The sequence below is a fragment of the Channa argus genome, chromosome 16 (assembly GCF_033026475.1).
Source record: "Channa argus isolate prfri chromosome 16, Channa argus male v1.0, whole genome shotgun sequence".
NCBI lineage: Eukaryota > Metazoa > Chordata > Actinopteri > Anabantiformes > Channidae > Channa > Channa argus.
In genome coordinates, this window is record NC_090212.1 from 4385510 (window position 1) to 4404894 (window position 19385).

At 38.4% G+C, this 19385-nt stretch overlaps 1 protein-coding gene across 3 annotated transcripts in view; it reads left to right on the forward strand.

Moving 5' to 3' along the window:
* Positions 1–19385, forward strand: part of alk (ALK receptor tyrosine kinase) — a 335775-nt gene that overhangs the window by 209111 nt on the left and 107279 nt on the right. For all 3 annotated transcript variants that reach the window (XM_067478980.1, XM_067478981.1, XM_067478982.1), the window contains one exon: positions 8667–8871. In XM_067478980.1, the coding sequence (XP_067335081.1) occupies positions 8667–8871 (205 nt within the window). The remainder of the gene's footprint in view (positions 1–8666; positions 8872–19385) is intronic.

Genomic DNA, 19385 nt, shown 5'->3' on the forward strand with positions numbered 1-19385 from the left:
ACACAAAGAAAAGAGCACTGTACCTACTGTAAAACATGGAGGAGGCGCTTTGCTGCATCTGAAACCAGTCTGGAGAAGGCCCCCTTCAAACCTGAGACAGCTGGAGCAGTTTGCTCACAAGGAGCGCGCCAAATTACCAGTTAACAGGTGCAGAAGTGCCATTGTAAGTTACAGAAATCTCTTGATTGCAGTGATTGCCTTAAAAGGTTGTGCAACAAAATATTGAGTTATGGGTACCATCATTTTGTCCAGGCTAATTTTGTCAGTTTGTTATGTTAAAATGCTTCTGTTGAACAATTCAAAAGCAATAATTGATTTTCATTGATACATTTTTAGTAAATGTTTATTTATTATAATAATAATGAAAGGAAAACCTTTAAGAAAAAGTTTGCATCCCCCATATGAAATGTTCTCTAATACTTTGTAAGTCCTCTCTTTGCCAATATAACCTTGTCCAACCTCTTCGGCTACTCTCTGAGCAGCATTTGTATCCTTTTAATACTGAGTGATTTTAGCTCATTCTTCATGGCATAATTGCACCAGATTGCTTTGTTTAGTGTTATGTACAGCCTGTTTCAAATCTCTGCACAGCTTATATTCAAGTTATGGTAAAACATTTCCCTATTTTTCTAAACCATTCTTATGCTGACTTTTAAAAGAGGATTCACTGCTTCTTTATTTTTTAACCTAGTGACTGATGGTAGGAGACTTTGTTTTAAAAAATTTTTCTTTCCACTTCCAGTCCCTGATGCATCCATACGCTTCCACCACGTTTGATTGACAGAAGGGTTTTCCTTTCCTCATATATCTGTGAATTATGGCCAAATTCAACTTCGGCTTCATCATCTAACTTAATTTTGTTCCAAAGCGTATTTGGTTTGTCCACATGCTCTGTAGCATACTCCAAGGATGCTGGCTTAGGCCTAGTAAGTAAGCAATGGCTCCCTGTGTCCTTTTTCTTCCAAACACACCAGAATTGTGCAGATTATGCTTGACTGTGGAGATGTGGACTTTCAGTCCAGTTGCTTTTAAATACTTTGTCAGGTCTACCTCTGTTTTTTTTTTTATTATGGTCTTTTGGTGTCTGGGGATTCCCATTCCCTAAACACGTTTGTTTATATCCTTATTCAGCTTCAAGAAGGTTTACCAATTATACTTTAAGGTCTTCTGAAAGCTATTTTGCTGATTCCATTTTTTTTTTTGGTTGCCCTCACCAAACTGCTCGAGGCCTTGAAGACCTACCCACTTGCAAATTTCAAGTGGGTGGCACCTGGTGCCACTCATCAAGAATTAAGTTTTTTTAAGATCAGACACCTGAGTTAGCATATTACATTTAATTACCTAGAGAATTTATTAAGAGGGTGTACATTTTTGCACAGATTTAAGCTTTATTATTATACTTTCTTTTACACACCTTGACCATTTTGTTACTTTGGATGATAAAGGAACATTTGTATTAGCTAAGTGTGCAAAATATATTGTTAGTATATTATTAAAAAAGCATTGTTTTATGCTTTGTGCTATTTTAACAGAAGGGGATCCAAACTTTTTCATTCAAGTCTACACACATGTCCATTGTATCATTAGACATGTTAGCAAGCCACTAAAGTTTCTTCCCAGATACAAATCATGTTTTGGTTGAATGCTCAACTAAGCTGTTGCTAGGTCTTTGCAAAAAGCAATATTTTCCCCTTTGGCAGAATTTGTAACTATTGAATGTAGTGCTGTTGCAGTTGTACTGTATAAAACATTCAGTTCAACAAGAATAGAATATAAAGTCACAGTGTCTCTTAGTGATACAGAAAATTAAAAGTAGTTCCCATGAAAATGCATGACAGGGTCACATTTATAAACACTTGCAATATGTGTTGTATAAAAATGTATATGACAAGGTAGTAAAATGTCTCCAGTATGTAAGCTTTCTATTAAAAACAGTGGCAGTCTATGACTGTCAAACAAACCTGTAGCATGATAAAAGCCAAAGTAGCTTCTGATAGAGATAAATCTTCCTTATATGCAAATTAGATTTCTCAAACTGCCCACAATGATCCACTTTAAACATCGAAATGACTTTTTGTGTCAGTGTTGATGACAGTGAACTGTTGATGCTGTCAGTCATCAACAAATGTTGGAAAGCTTTTCCTTCATGTTTTCCTCTTCTGTAAACCAGGAAATAAGCCCAGCTCTGCCGTGGCCGATGGCCCCTGTAGATCGTCTGTCGCATCATTCATTCATTTGGGAGGGCCTCATTGGCAGTGTTTGTATCGGCTCTATCAACAAACAAGTCTGCCTAATCAGTCAGCTTGCTGGGCCCAGACACTTTGTCCCTCAGGCTAAAGTCCGCAGTAACCCTCTTTAAATCACTGCTAAGGCTCCCTGTTGACTTGCTTGTTTATTTTGCTTGGCACTGGCAGCATGACACAGTGTTAAAAAGTCTACTGTCTCAACTCCCCATCCCTGTGTCCATCTTACCATATGACTCCCAGGTGTGCACATCATGAATAATAACACGGGCAATAATCCACTGCAGATACTATAAATACAACTACAGTACTTTTGTTATTGTCTTCAGAAAGCAATGCGGCATACAAGATCATATTTTTTCTACTGTATATGGTTACTAAAACATTACAAATATTATGTTTGTTGAACTGAGATGCATTTGTGGGGTGGTGCAAAAAAAACCAGACTTTACTATGGACAGGTCCTATGGGGAATTCTTGGCACATAGCATGCTAATTTGAGGAAGAGGTTTATGCAACAGTAATAAATAACTACGCTATTACGATGATGTTAAGCATCAAGTCATGTTTTGAATATATCTGGACAGGGACACAATTTTAATCATTTTGGCTCTGAAAAGAAACAATGTGCTTAGAATGTCAGCTCTCTTTAAAAGGTAGTTCGGGAGTTTTTGACACTTGTGTGCCATTTATGCATATGGAACAGGCTGTTGGTCATTAAAAGTATTCCTTCTTTCCTCAGTCAGTGAAAGATTCCAGATGAAACCGACCAGTAGAAAGCCAAAGAATTCTCAGGCAGGAACTGATGCAAAGGGCAGTTTTTGATAAAAGTATATTTTAACCTACAAATTTGATTTGACCAATATTCTGTTCTCAAATATGCTTGAATGAATATTATTTAATCTTTTTTGTTTTGTGCTCGATTTACAACCATTTGACTGACTAAAACAGACAAAAGGTAATAAAAATACAAAAGAGTGTAGTTTTTTCCAAACCTTTTCTTGCCTTTTCTTTTCTTTGTTCTGATTTCTCTGAGTAACCTGGTTACTTTTAAGTGCATGTAAATGCAGTCAATGAAGAAATGCAAGCCAGCACAACAGCTTCTTTTGTAACAGCAGTAACTTCCTTAATTAGCCTTTTGTTTTAAGTCATTAAATCTATGTGGATCGTGGCCACTGAGGAGAGAGAGACCCTTCCTTAAGCTACACCTGCCCTAGACTATAATAAAATTGGATCCATAAGAAAAACTTTTTTTTATAAATTATTGTCAGTGCATGAAAAATTCTACAGAGGAAGAATTCAAGTTCTCAGAGTAGTTAGATTTGATGTGCATGGATAAAGGTTAGAACACACTGCACTTCTGAATGATTGGTGTACATGCTACAGTAGAAGCTACTCTTCAAGCAGCAATTTTGTTTTTTTTACTTTCAAGTGGTTTCCTCCGGGTGCTCTAACAGGTGTTAATATTAGTGTGAATGGTCGTCTGTCTGGCTAGGTCTCTGTGTTGACCTTGATATAGACTAGCGACCAGTCCATGGTGTACTGTCGCCCAGTGGCAGCTGGGATACTCTCCACTCACCCGCAACCCTAAACTGGAGAAGTGGTTAATGATAATAAATGGATGGATTATGAAAGTGACCAAACGAATAATGAAAACTTGTGAACACAGAAAACAGGGTAACAAAAACTTCAGTATTTAGCTAAGTAGTACCAACATGACATGATGACCTGCTTACATTGTATGTTATTGTTATGTCGAACGCATTAGAGCAATTAAGCTAATACTGACCACTTGGACTGATGGGAGTGAACTATCAGGATAAGTATTCAAACACCTAACAGCTGAAAACTCGTCATAGAATGCAAATATGCTAAAATCTCATGGCTGCTTATAGTGTTGATTCATTATTCCTCGTACTCATTACAAGCGCTTTTTAAAACCAGTAATTAAATTGATCACAAAACAGACTATTTAAAAAAAAAAACTGTAACAAATGGAGTCCAACTACCTAAAGCTGGGTTGCCCTGGCTCAATTATGGATTACTGATAAAAAGGAAAAACTTGAACTTGAAAATGAACATGAACATGATTGGAACAGTTGGGAGACTTTGTGGGATTAAAAAAGTTGCAGCCTAGCTCCATTTTAAGTCAAATATTATTTTGGAAAGCTGTGAAAATAAAATAATTATTTTAGTAATTCAAAGATGAAAAACATGACAATGTAAATTAGAATCAGTGAGTTGGAACAGAACTCACATATAGTATTATCATGGAACATGTTTGGGAAAAGCAGACAGACTGCAGAGAGCAACCTTCAGTGTCTGATAAGTACACATTTTGCTTGTAGGTAAATAGGTTAAACCTTTTGACTTTCTCCTGTCTACAATGTAGTAAGGTCACAGAGATGTACAGAAAATACTATTATAGAGAAATACAAGCCTTCAGATATAGATTATTCTCAGCTATAAAAAGGGAATGCTTTTCTCTGGCTTTACGTGATGCAGCACTTTACAATGAATTGCATTTAAGTCTTACGTATACTGTATGAATATATTCTTTAAAACATTGTGCAGGACTGACCTGTGCATTCTGTACATTAGGCTTCTTGTATTATCTTTGTATGTTGCTTGGTTGCCTGTTACTACACAGTACTGCAGTATGAATCCAGATGAATCACCTAATATTCTGAAAGGCAGTTTGACATAACATAAAATTTCAAGTACTATAATGTACACACTAGGTTTACCTGTGCATTCTTACACCTGGAAGATCTTTTAGTAGTATTTTTGTATCAAGAAATCTAAAACAAATAGTCCCAAGGGGGGAAAGGCTGGCAGATATCCGATTCAATTCAACTTTATTTATTCACAACAAAGTCATTTGGAGGCACTTTACATAATGAAGTCAATACAGATACTATACAGATACGCAGAGAAAACTCAACAGATTCCCCTTGAGCAAGCCACAGGCAACAGTGGAGAGGAAGAACTCCCTGTAACGGAAGAAACCTCCGACAGGCTCAGGGTGGGCGGCCATCTGCCTTGACTGGTTGGTTAAGTGGAAAGTGGAGAGAGGAAAGAAAAGAGCAACCACTGAGATATCTCTCAGCAATTCAGTGAATAGGCATATTTTTTTGAACATCTCCATTGTTTCATGTTGTATTGTTTTTCTTTGTTTCTGTGATTGCTTTTACGATATTTGTTACAAAAACCCTGACAATAGTTTTGTACTCAAAGGACTAAATTGGATCCACTCAACCAATCGTGAGAGTACTACAACTTCTTATTTCCCCAAAGCCCTTGAGAAGTTTGATTAATTTTCATGCATCAATACTGTCTGTAGCCTACTTTTGCCTTCATGATATTTGCTGATGGACTGATTATTAAAACCAACAGTAAAACCAATAGTTTCAAACCATAAAGCTACTTATCTTCATGCGCACAAGTTTCTTTCGTGTTACCGTACAAACTGAATCACACCTACATCCGCCTTAATCCCAGACTCTAATGGCCAATATAGCTGAAATTAAATTATTTAAAAGCAGAAACCAACAAGAGTTCACTATCACAACAGTTCTATTTAATCAGCATCCACAACATAGTCTCACAGCATTTCTCTACAGTGCCGTCTGTTACAATGTTCCACCAGTGAATGGCTTGTAAATTAAAATGTGAGGCAGTCAAAGTGTTGGGCCCCAAAAAGCTCTTGCTAGCCTTGGGTGACTGCATTATGCTATAAGAGGATTTGGCATAGAGTGTAATTTGGATGGTTTGTTTTTCCTTCGCTCAAGCTATTAGCTGCAATTTTATTATCTGAGGGAATTCTGATTTCACTAACAGTTGTCCTGATTTGGTATGGTATGTCAACAAGAGCCTCAGCTGATGGAAAAGCACATCACACTGAGAGCAAGAAAAAAGTGTTTACCAGCTTGATTCAGTGATACACAATCCAACTGTCACTTAAAAGGTTTCGACTTCAGCTTTTTGGAACTTGTCTTCTCTGTCAAAGGGAATGTAATCAAGTGTCATTGTATAAACCCTCGTGATTGCGCTGTCTGTACTTCACTGATAAATGAGAAATTGCCCCCATCAAAATCCGTAAACCGCACATAAACAGGCCAATAAGAGTACAGATGCTGCTCTGGTTTAAAGAAAAACTTCCAATTCTGCCTTCCATTCAGGAAAAATATAATCTGCATAAAGTTTTGCAGTAGGTCCTGGTGTCTAAAATTATTTTGGATTGACATCAATGTTTAACCAAATCGACGCAAGGTTTGAGGGAATCTTGAGTATTTACAGTATGATTTCCATATCTTGTATTTAATTTCATCGTATTTGTTTTTTTTTTTTCTTTTAAGTGAAGCGGGTTTAAATAGAAGCTGTTGCATAATCATCTCCGTCTATATGCTTTTCAAAACACATCTTTGAAGTTGCACTGTACAGATTGTGTTCGTTGAACCGGGCCTTGCTTTGCATTAACTTAGGCCATCAAGCCCTGTTAGGCAGCCGTGTGCACAGGTGAGGCTTAGGCAGAGTCCTACTTATGCAATTACAGTCTTTCCCTTGCACTTTGGTGTCACACTTTGTAACCAGCTAATAATCACTCCCGAACAGGTATTTCTTTGTTTTATTTGTAGTAGGAAGCAAGAATTAATAGGCTTCTGCCTACAGTCTGAAAGACCTTCCAGACAGAGTCTTAAAATCTTTATATAAAACTGCTGCTGGGGTTGTGGTAAATATTTGCAGTTCATTTTGCCTAAAAACATGTTGTAAGTACTTGGACTACTCTTGCCAAATTGTCTGGACTCTCTGTATGAGGAGCATGCAAATATGGAAGGGAGAGCAAATGAAGCGTAACTTGAGTGCTCCAATTTAAAGGCCTCCAGATTCGCTAGTTTTGCAGTAACCTCGGGGGATAAGGGAAAGCACTGGATATCAGGCGAGGATAAAAGGAGGGAGTAACAAGTTTACAAAAAGGTGTGTATACAGACAGACTAATGGCCGGAGGCTCTACTGCCTATGTGTATAATGAAGTCCTTTGTTGACTTATTTCATATTGAATTCCAAATTAAATTGCCTTCATTTTTTTCCCTTGCAGCTATTTAAATATGTTCGATCTACAAGAGGATTAAATGTAGGCAATAGAATTGTAATTAAAAAAAATGTACTTTACACATCCAAACAAGTTATGTAAAAAAAAAAAAAATATATAGACTACATATATAGCATATTGACACAGTGTCTCTCAATGTCGAAGTGTCTGTTGGCAAGACACTGAACGCCTAACAGCCCATTCCCCTCCCCAGCTGTGCAGTGCCGGTAGAAATTGGGGAGGGTTGCGTCCGGAAGGGCATCCGGCTTAAAAACAAATCTCAAATCAACACAATGATCTGCTGTGGCGACACTGAACTCAAGGGATCAGCCGAAAGGACAAAAAAAATACATAAAAAATTAACAAAACAAAAAAATAACCAGTATATTTACACAGATCATTCAGCACCGAATAAGGGACCTAGAATTGATTATTCTCTTACTATGTCTCTCAGCATCGAGAGTTTGTACAACCCTATTTTCCCATCTGTCCTCTGATTCAAACCAACATACAAATTGCATAGACAACTAATAGCGAGGGACTGTTTGAGTGAAACAGCTGACATACACTGGAGACGTGTATCCCAGTAAGAGAAGTACACTTACAAACAATCTGACCCCCGGGAAGCTGTATTACAATTATCCAGAACCAAGAGTGCAGACTGGAAATGGAAGTAAACTAACAAGGAAATAAGTGAAATACAGCAACCTTGTATTTCATTTTTTGCAGATTTATTTCTGTACTGTAGCTGACACCCTTAACAAACAGCATCAGGACAAGCCCACCTTGAATGCTTCGTTAGGATGATTTAAAAAAAAAAAATCAATTATTCAGATTTTTTGTCTTGAACTTTTTAACTACCCCTCATAAACACTACTTTCCCTAACTGAACACGTAAAAATGGATTCTTCCCCTTTCAAGTTGAGATTCTTTTTGCTCCCCCACCACACACACTTCCTAGTTGAATGAGAGGGTTTGAAAATGAAATGGGACTTTGTATGAAAGCTAGTAAAAAAACTGCTTTGATTTCACACTTTACCTCTTTTTTTCATGCAAGGGATGTCATTGACTGCTTTTTTTTTTTAAAGCAGCTTTATTTTATGCATTTTCATTAAGTAGTACTTTCAGCCATTGCCTCAAAAGTATTTGAGGCCCCGGCCTATCAATTATCTGACTTCTACACATACAGTACTGAATAAACTGTAATAGCTGTAATGTTCATGAGATTATCACTTTGGTTTTTCAAGCCTTCTTACTAATACTAATCAGTATCAGGATCAATATGACCCTGACCCAGTCTCCATCTGTTTTATGTTTTCTCTCTTCTTTAGGTCAGTTCCTGTGGGTGAACAGTTCAGCCTTTGGGGGCCCTTGGGTGCTGAGTCCTTGGCTGTGGGAGGGGCAAGGTCCCTGTAGCCTGGACATGGCCGTGTTCCTCCACCCCAAGCAAAGCGGGCAATACACCATATGGCTCATACAGCGGGACAAACTGCCTCTCGCCCTCTTCTCTACTGACACACTGCCACGCATCACAGGGTAAGCACTTGTTTTCTACTTGTACAGTTGATTGAAATGATTGGGTTGATTTCTAATGGCTTCGTTCGTTTAAATACAATTTAATGAGATTGAACCTGTTACTGAGTTGGAAACATGTGTACGTGCATTCTGGCCTGCCAGCCAAGTACATTGTTGTGAATGCCCCATTCCCAAATTCGTGCAAATGTGTTCCATTAGTGCCAGAGATAGAAAACATTCAGCAGAATCAAATGATGGCTCGCTCATTGAAAGCCTTTTTATATGGAGATTGTCTCAGACAGAGCGAGGGATTGCAGAGTAAGAAGGGAAGATAGGTTGTTTAAAACACATGCAATTTGCTTTTACATCACCTGGACACCAGTCCGCAATAATTGCATTCATATGACCTTCCTGTGCGATTAAGCCTCAATTAACTCCAGGCTTTACAAAGATCTGTGTCTCACACTGAGAGCAACAGTGCTTCTCTAAATGCTTTGTGTGGTTATGTCCATGCGTAGCTGTACCGGTGTCTTTCTTTGCATAGATGTATTTTGGCTTTCAGTGTGTAGGAAGTCAAAATGCAAAGGGGGAGTCTCGGTGCACTGCTGTAGGGATGTTTCGTCCCCAATGTGTCCGTAAACTCTGAATGTCATGGAGTCATGTGTGTGAATCTAAATGAGCATTAGCTTGTGTGTGTGGGCACTCACCCCAGTTTGTCGTCTTAAGAGAGTATAGCGTGAACATGCTCATTACATGTGTGAAGCATCGGATTGTGTGTTTGTGTGCTTTCATTTGTAGTCAGATGCTGCCATCCACCCACACCATCTCAAACTAAATTCCCACATTTCTACTCCAGCGGGGGGACACTCGAATCATAAAAGGAGAGGGCAAAAAACAAATGCAAGAAGAGCCACCGGCAGACATTGTAAGAGACGGTCAGCTTACTAATTGCCAACCTGTGCCCTTCTCTTTGAATTTTAATGCTGTGTTTTGACATGTCTGCCCGATTCAGTACTCTGGGCATTTAGCTCGGCTGAAGGGGAAACAAAACATTTTTGTACACACTAGTCAACTAACAAGGTCCTCCTTACTTAAAAATAGATTAATCTTTTTTTCATAACAAGCGGTGGACAGTTGCAACAAATTGTAAAGAAAAGCATCACAAATAAAGGAATAGCTATTGTTCTGGGTTCCTTATGACTGAATATTAAGACCTTCTTCAATCTTTGTATTAAGACGACTAATAGAGGTCTAAGACAGGTCACAGACAGCAGCCATGTCCAAATAAAACCAAACAGGCCAAATAAAAACGATATTCCCTTTAGAGTGGGACCTACTCTATGGAAGATGTCCATACAGTGTTGCAGTAGTAAACGATCTATAGTGAAGATAATTAAAGAAATTGTCTAAATTGTTTTTTGTTTTTTTTCCCATATCAGCAAGCCTCTGATTAATTCTTCATTGAGCATCCAAGCTCATCTACTGCCATCATTCACGAAGGAAGCAGTTGTTTTGAAACCCTCTGTAAGTTGCTCTACTGCCAGCATTGCGTCAAAGTTGCGTCACGTCTGATGGAATTGTCCAAGCACAAAAAGTACTCGAGTCTATTTTCAATGGCTGAAGTTTTCATCTTCTACAAGCTCTTTGAAATAGCAGAAAAAACATATTTGCTTTTCCGTGGTGTAAAAAATTGACAATGAACACGGTGAAATGAAAGTTTTTCAAGTGACAAAAATATTTTAAATTGCTATAAGTTGTAGCACTTCACCTTAGCAAACCTCTGCTGTATACTTACCGCATGCTACTCCTGTGCTCTTTTTCATAGACCGAGACATTAAACTTTAACATGTAGTCTGTGAACGAATGTCACTTTGACAGAATGACAATGGTGATGCAACACAAGGCTTTCGGTTTGGTCCATTAAACAAATTAATCATTCATTCATTTCAATCTTACTTTTAAGGAAACAAGACAAGCTGGTACCCAAGAGAATTTAATAAGCCATGTTACAAATGTTACAGGTTACATTTTTGAGTTCTGACCTCTGTACAAGTACAATTTCAGGGTTAGTTTTTTGTTACACCCTTGCTTCAAGCTACTGCCTCAGATGTCATCATACAGTGTCTAATGATGCCTGAGGGAACCATATTAAAGCCATATTACAATACAGCCAGAGAAGGACTTGACTCATTGGATCGAGTCGCCTCTCAGAGTAAATGTCAGCATCCGAGTGTCTCAGTCAGCACTGGAGGTGAGACTGGGTGAGAGAATGAAAGGGGGAAATGTGCATGTGTGCATATGTTTGATGAATTGTGTGTCTGAGTCTGCCATCGCTTGTATTTGCATGTATGATGCATGTACCATGGCAGTTTCTGCAAGGATTAATTTTTAGGGCTGTCTTGCTTTGTGAGAGAGCGGCAGCTGCAGCTTCAAACATCCACAAAATACAAAAAATGAGATGGCATACTCATAATAATAAATTAGCCTCCATGCTTACATGTATTATTCTTTTGTTTTGTTTACACTGATACTATTTGCACCGAAATGCCTTTATTACAAGATGCCTTATTGTAGTAATTATTGCAAATGAGTTTAGTTGATTATTTAATTTAATAAAAAGAGGAGTTGATTGATTAAAGGATTTCTTACAACTGATCCCTAGCTTGATTAATGTGGGAGGAGGAACCATCCAAAGGTGTTGCTGCTAGATTTTAACGTACAATATGAACAGTGGAAAGTGATATATGCATTTTCTCTCCTATAAGCCTGCAAATCGTTTAATGGGGAAAGAAATACATCACCAACACAAAAGAAATAAACTGAACATGATTTGTTTAGAATTATAGTATCTAGGAAAATCCTGGATACCAAAATAAGGATTAAGAGTAGATACAAACTGTACGTATATTGATAATTAAAAGATTTCATTTTTGCTGACATCAGCATTATGGAAGTTGCTCTACACAGTGGAAACGGCTGCATTTTTATTTCAAATTGAAGCAGCTATAATCCTTGTAAGTGAAAAGGATTATTCTTGCCACTAACCTAATTATTGAATTTATAATCCCACATGTAAATTAAAAAGCTTGGCGCTGACATCATATGCATCCATGGAGTCACAGGTGCTGCGGAATCGCTTGGCTTTTACCGGTAATTAAAGTAAAGAAATCGGAACCAATGTGTTAGGCATAATGGAATTAAGTCATTCGTTTTTAAACATTTAAATTCGAGATTTAAGCATAGTGGTGGAGTGGTTAGCGCTGCCACCTCAATGCTAAAAGGTTGCTGGTTTGAATCCCTGGCTGGCTGTGGCATTTCTGCATGAGGATTTGCATGTTCTCTCTATTGATAACAACAGCCCATGACCCTGCACAGAATAAATAGTTAAATATGATGGATGGAAGGAAGATATGAGGTATAATATGACAAATATTGATGCCTACAGTTGCATCAATGATAACACTCAGTATTTGTCCTAAACTACAAGTATGGTGAGTTTGGTTTTGTGTTCAGTTTCTAATAAAATGTTGAATTAGAAATGTAAAATGACAATGAATAAAAGAAAACTTTAAAAAATAATTTGCGATAACTTACTGTAGTCACCTCCTTTTTTTTTTTTTTTTTGTTTGTCCTTTCGGCTTATCCCGTGAGTTCAGGGTCGCCACAGCAGATCACTGTCGGCATGTTGATTTGGCACAGTTTTTACGCCGGATGCCCTTCCTGACGCAACCCTCCCCAATTTCTACTGGGCTTGGACCGGCACTGCACAGCTGGCAGTTGGCACTATAAGTATTCGCTCACCCATCCAAATAAATGAATTCAGGTGCACAAAACAATGTCCATAAAGACATGGATGAGTGAGTTTGGTGTGGAAGAACTTGACTGGCCTGCACAGAGTCCTGACCTCAACCCAATAGAACACCTTTGGGATGAATTAGAGCGAAGACTGCGAGCACTGTGTATTATGTATTTCATAAACACACTCCTAAACCTCGGTGAAAGCCTTCCCAGAAGAGTTGAAGCTGTTATAGCTGCAAAGGGTGGGCCGACGTCATATTAAACCCTATGGATTAAGAATGGGATGTCACTAAAGTTCATATGGGTCTAAAGGCAGGTGAGCCAATACTTTTGGTAATATAGTGTATAGCCGGGGCCAGGGATCGAGCCACTGACCCTGTTGTCATTGGATAACTGCCTTTACCAGCTGAACTACAGCCTGTTCCGATCACTATTTTATGCAGTGATCCTATGCAGCCACTTTTTATTTATTCAGCGCAACTATTTTCTGGTTTTCTGTAACCGCACAGTAACAACTCACTCTACAGTATGACACTCGTGTAATAATAGATCCACCTCACAGTGAGTCTCTTATAGCCATCTTTTGTGGGACCTTCAATGAGTGAAGCTAAACTAGAGTGTAAAAGATGGGAAATCACAAGGCTCGCTTTTTGACAAAGCGGTGCATTCATCCCTGGCAGCCCTTTACAACTCATCCGTGCCCCCATTTAATGCTCGCCAGAGCTGACCTCCAGCTTTCGGACCACAGTTGCCCCAGGGCCAGGGCTGATGGGATCCTTATAGTGCTGTAGCTGGGAGTGCTGCCAGTAGAAAAGGTGTAATTGTTTGGAGAAGAGACAAAGGGAGCCTAAGATTTCACCATTTTGTCCAATATTGTAAGGAGGTTTTTCTACATAATGTCTCAAGGACGAGGAAGAAGTAGTATAGAGCCAAATGGTGTGTAATGTCCCATTGTGATCCAGGGCTGAGGAGATTTTTATTTATTTTTTTCCCATACACATTCGAGACTCAGTTTCTTTTGCTGAAGGTTTCCCTCTCTGTCTAATGGTGAAATTGTTGGTTTCAGTGTTGTAAAACCTTAAAGAGGGACAGAAAAGCAAAAAAAAGCAAAAAGCAAAACGAGCAGTATACTTTATTACTTATCTTACATAAAACTATTTTAGTTATTTTGGCAGCAGTGCTGTTAAATGAATTCACCTTATTATATTACAGACTCAGCCACGTGATGGATAAAAGCACCAGCTAGCTGGCTGCTGACTCAGCAATAACACAGGTGCCCACACATCAGCTCTCTCATAAACTCCTTGTCTTTGCAGCGGAAAAACAATGACCCCAACAGTAGCTGGTCATGGCCAGTTACCTGTAATGATCAATACACCAAGGGCAAATGTGCTGTAAGTCACCATGCAATTTCAGAGTGGTTGTCGGTGTCCCTTGACCTGTGCATCATTATGCATTATGTGGTCACAAGGCCACGGCTCATAGGGGTGTTTATTACCCATTCCTGTGTTGCATTTTTAAACATTTCCTCAAAGGGAGAGTCCCAGCTGAATGAGAGCTTGTTTGTGAAGAATTCAGTGTATGTGCCTTTGTCAGAGCATGTGTACAGTTCATATTTCTTATACCTGGAATTGGGTTTCTTAACATTCTAAATTCAGTCATGAATCGAGTCATTTAATATGGTTCTTTCTGATTAGTCCTAAACTGTTTTATTTAAGGAGAACTTATTACAAATTTAATTTTCTTTATTAACTGTATTGTCATTAATCCCCATACATGTATCAAACACAATATCAAACAGGGTCAGCTGCTGCCTGGACTAGCTTGTTTGTCTGTGTCATAGATCTCAAAAGTTTTACAAACCGTGTTTAAAACACATCAGCTAAACCCACAGCTCCACGGGATTTTATTGTTTGAAAACACACAGTCAACATAAATATTATCTAAACTGATGTGAATTGCCATAACTGTACCAGAGATCTCAGGTGTGCACAGTTTACTGGTCACAGTACAAGATATGCCAATTGGGATTAAGCTGTCTTGCATATACTGTGAACAAATCTGAGAGTGAGAACGCCACCTGCTTAAGTTGTCAGGAAAAGTTCTTACATGTTGGACACTGGACCAGCATTTGAAAAAAATAAGTTTTACCCCATTGTCCTTAGTATCCTACGGCAAGTAGTTCTTTTGGTGAGTTGGAAACATTTAAGCTCGTCCACAGCAGCAGCATCACTGGATTATTCTGCATTTATATTTGTCATCACTTCCTGCTGTGCTAATGTTTTGGTAGCACAGAGAGAGACCAAGGAGCAGACAGAGAATGTCAGTGAAAGATTTAATATTGAATGGCCAGTGGAGCTCAATAATGAGGATATTTTACTTAGTACTGGATGCCAAATGGAACTGCCTAGAACATATTTGTATCCTACACATACTGTACATGTGAGCTGACTGGTTGTAATTGAAAAGTTCGATTGATTAGTTAGATTAGATGTTGTACTTGTACAATGGTCATAGCTCAGGAAATAATCCATCAACCTAGGGGTCTGTCTAGTTCAGTCCCCAACTCCTCCTGTCCAAATGTGTCCTTGGGCACTGAACCAGAAGTTGCTCCCAATCGGTCAGACCAGCGCCCTCCATGCCAGCTCTACTTTGGAGTTTTTGAGGACCACAAAGAATATTTTCCTAAAAGAAAGTGAGAACATTTTGTGCTGTCATTTCTTTAAAGGGATGTTTCAGGGTTGAAACGTCTTATTGGGCACTCGGTTTAAAGTTGCATTTAGGTTAGGGTTAGAATTGTGGGTAGGCATTTATTTGGGATAGTTGGGATAACGGGCTAGGGATTACAAATATGTCAAGAAGTATCCTCACAAAGAGAGGAGTGCAAGTGTGTGTTTGTGTGTGAAAGAGAGAGAGAGAATAGCAAAATAGGACAGAAAAGTGCTTTATAAGTTTAGACAGTTTTATATCTAGACTGGTTTGCATATAGTACTGTGCAGTGTAGATACTACAAAACTGTTGATCAGATATTGAAGACTTCTGTAGTACTGGCCTAGTGCTTCACTTCCTGTCTATGACATCATGTTGCACAAGTTTTAGAATGCTCTTTGGGGAACATACACTAGATGCTACATAATTATAATGCTGATATTATATTGCATAGAATTGCAGAGCCACATCTGAAACATTTTTACATTTCCACATTTAATATTTTCGGGATCTTATATGAGATGTGCAAGTGCACACACATTTGTCTCTGTCTGAACAATTATGAACTATCACTATGTTATATGCATAGTGTGTCAGTGGAGACTCCCAATGGAACTTTATAAAAAGCTTCGGAAATAAAATATTTGAGTGTCATATAAGCTTCTGTAGAAGAATAAACACAGCATAGCAAATGATAAGCTATATGTTGTCATCTTGCTATCGTGCAAGCTCCTTTGTCTTCAATCCTTTTTCTCCACAGACAGGTTTCATGAGGAGCTATACCAGTTATCTCCCCCCCCCCCCCCCCCCCCCCCCAATGTGCATAGGCTTTCTCTCTCATCTAAAAATCTCTAATCATATTTACCAAAGTTGTTTTGTACATTCCTGACAGCTGGAGCTACACACAAGCACAGAGGAAGGTGAGGTTTGGGAAAAGTGACCTAGTTTTTAACAAGATTGGATTTTCACCTGTGGCAGGAAATTTCGAGGCTAGACATTAAAAGCGTAGCACCTAAATCACAAAAGCCTTTTGCTATGATGCACTTTTTGTATCAAAGCAAATGCTGAGACACAGAGGTTTTTTTTTTTTCTTTTTTCTCTCCCTTTTTGCCCTTGTCTTCCTTGTGGGTTGCGTTGTGAAGTGCATGTCTCTCATGTATGGGTATAAAGTGTTCCCTCACTATTAACACATGGCAGTAGCTCAGAGAGATAATGTAAAGTGCTGTATACCCCTATTTAAAAATGTAGAAATTCAATATCAATAAATCACTAATGTTGAGACATTGCTGCAATTACTGTAAACAAAGCTGCTGGCAAAGACGTGGTGAGCACTAGCTTTAAGTGCTTTACACTGGGAAGTTTGGACTGCTTCATACAATTACAATATATAAGTACTTTACATGATTACAAATACATTTCAAAATTAATTTAAGTAACAATGCAAAACCTGTGCATGATGTTGCTTCAGCATTTTATTTCATTTGCTAGTTCGGTTTGTATGAAAATGAAATTGCTGCCTGTGTCACAAATGATAAAAACTGTGGTGTGACTGTGTTTGATGATGTTTTAATGGGCTTAATTTAGACACAGTACAAAAACTTTGACCAGTGGCCATAAAGCTTTGAGTTCCAATTTCAGTCCTCTTGTGTATTTTTATGTTTTCCCATCCCAGAGAGTATAATTGTTAGATTTTTATACCTTTATGTAACAACCTGGAGTTTGGCTAAGTCAAATGCACTGTATTACCTGCTATAAAAATATAAGCAGCCATGTGTCATGGAGTGCTGAGAGTGCTAATCATGCAAATCACCTGGTTGACCTGCTGGAAATAAATACTCGCAAACTACAAAGAAAACTTCATGCATGCCCACAGTGACTATGTGACAACACTGTATGTCCCATATCTTGCAGACATTAGCAGACGCAATAGCCCAAATATGAAATTTAAAAAATATAAAGTCCTTAAAATTACAGAGGTTAACCCTATCTATTCTTGTGATGCCCTCCACCACTCCCCTCCCCAATAGGTCAGAGATTTGATGCCAGCTGTCTGAGTAAGAGGCCTAATAAGTTTGATCTGCTCACAGAGACAATGTGACCCAGTCTTTGAGCTTTATCAGATTCACGGAGATCACTTGAACGTTTAACGGATGAGGAAGCAGCCTGACTGATGCAGCAGTCCCTAGGTAAACATTGTGAAGATCAAAATATAGAATCCTCATTCCTAAAGCCTGAGATGAAACAGGCAGTATGCACATAACTGTATGCTAATTAGACTTTATTATTTGGGCAATAAAGTTGACCTGGTGGTGTAGGCAGGACTCTCCCTTAGCTGTTGGATTTTCATCAGCTGCATAAATGCATACAAATAAAATATTGCCTGAAGCAACACTTGTTTCTCAGGTCCTTGTTTGGCACAAAGAAAGAACTGTGATGTGAGCGTGAGCCGATTTGTATGAAGATAGTTTAAATATTTTACCTGTCTGTTCCACATTTATGCAGACGATAACTGATGATTATTACCGTGGTTAGTACATTGTGAGGCATTTAGCACTCTTAGTTTTCTGACACTTACATTGTCTGCAATCAAAATTGACTTGAGTTTGGTCCACAGTGTCAGCATGACATCCCATTGTTCACTTATCTGGCCTGCTGTGTTCACAGACATTTAAAAACTAAGAGGTGAAGATCTTTAAGCTTCTGCTTAAAATCGACTTTGTCTTTCTGTGTTCATTAGCTGATGAATTTATTAATTGTACCTTCATTTGATTGAAACAGAGTTTCAATCAGAGTGATTTTTTTTTTTTCATAGGGAAGATGATCAGCTGAGAATAATAATCCCTTTGCATTTAGTCACAACCAGTGATAACCAGCCATCAAGCAGACACGTTAACACACTGTGACGCATGCTGATTTTTGCTGCCAGCCAGAGTAGAGATGTCTTCGCATTAGCCTGAATGCCAGTAGGCCACCTTTAGCCTGAAGCTTTACACACAGCGAGGGGATGAGTAAAGGAACATTTACTGCTGTCTCCTTAGTGTGTATCTATAAAACAGTTTTGGGTTTTTTTTCTGCTTGAGCACGGACAGTAACTGTAGAGACCCATAATTGCATGTGTTACTACAGTTCCAAGCATAGGCAGGTTGAACATCCAGCTTTTTGTTTTGCAATTCAAAAAAAAAAAGAAAAAAAATGACTAGTTTTGATCTTAATTATTCCTTAGTGGTCTGCTGGCTCTTCTAGTATGCACCGTCTTTAGCAAAGAAAGTGTGATTTGCATGGAAACTTGCATTTGAAAGCAGTTATTATTTTAGGGTAAATTTCATATACTGGTTCTTAAACTCCCATGAACAAAATCAATTCTCTGCTGTCAGTGCTCACAGTTTAGAGATATTTTCCATTGATATTCTCGCACCAACTTAGATCTTGAAAATAGATAGAGCAGCTTCCTTTTTCCTGACGGTCACTTCCCCAGAAGTTGTCATAGAAGTGCAGTCAGTAGTTGAGCTGCACTTACTTACCTTAGATGTTCATCATCTCTAACAACCTATCATTTTCAATGGACTATGATCTCTATCTTACTGTAGATTTTAGTGCCATCTTCTGTCCTGTATATCTAATGACCATCTTACAATCTCATGAGAACCTAATTGGCCTCGGGAGACTGACATTATCTTGATTTTGATCTTATCTGAGTAACATATTGCAAAATATTACACTACACTGACCAGCCACAACATTAAGACTGGTGGTCTTAAAAATGTCACGGAGGACAATGAATCAGCATGGCCACTCTGAGCAATCTGCAGCTACGCAGCCCCAAACAAAGCAAAATGTGATGGACTGTGCGCAAAGAAGCAAATAAACTCAGTAATCAAGTAAAAAGTATTGGCCAAAACAATTACACGCCACTACCACTGAAGATTTTATGTAGTACTCCATTAAGAAAAGAATGTATTTGAAACAATACAGATTATGGTAATTTAGGCAAAACGCACAATAATTAATAAAAAATACAGTCACTGTTG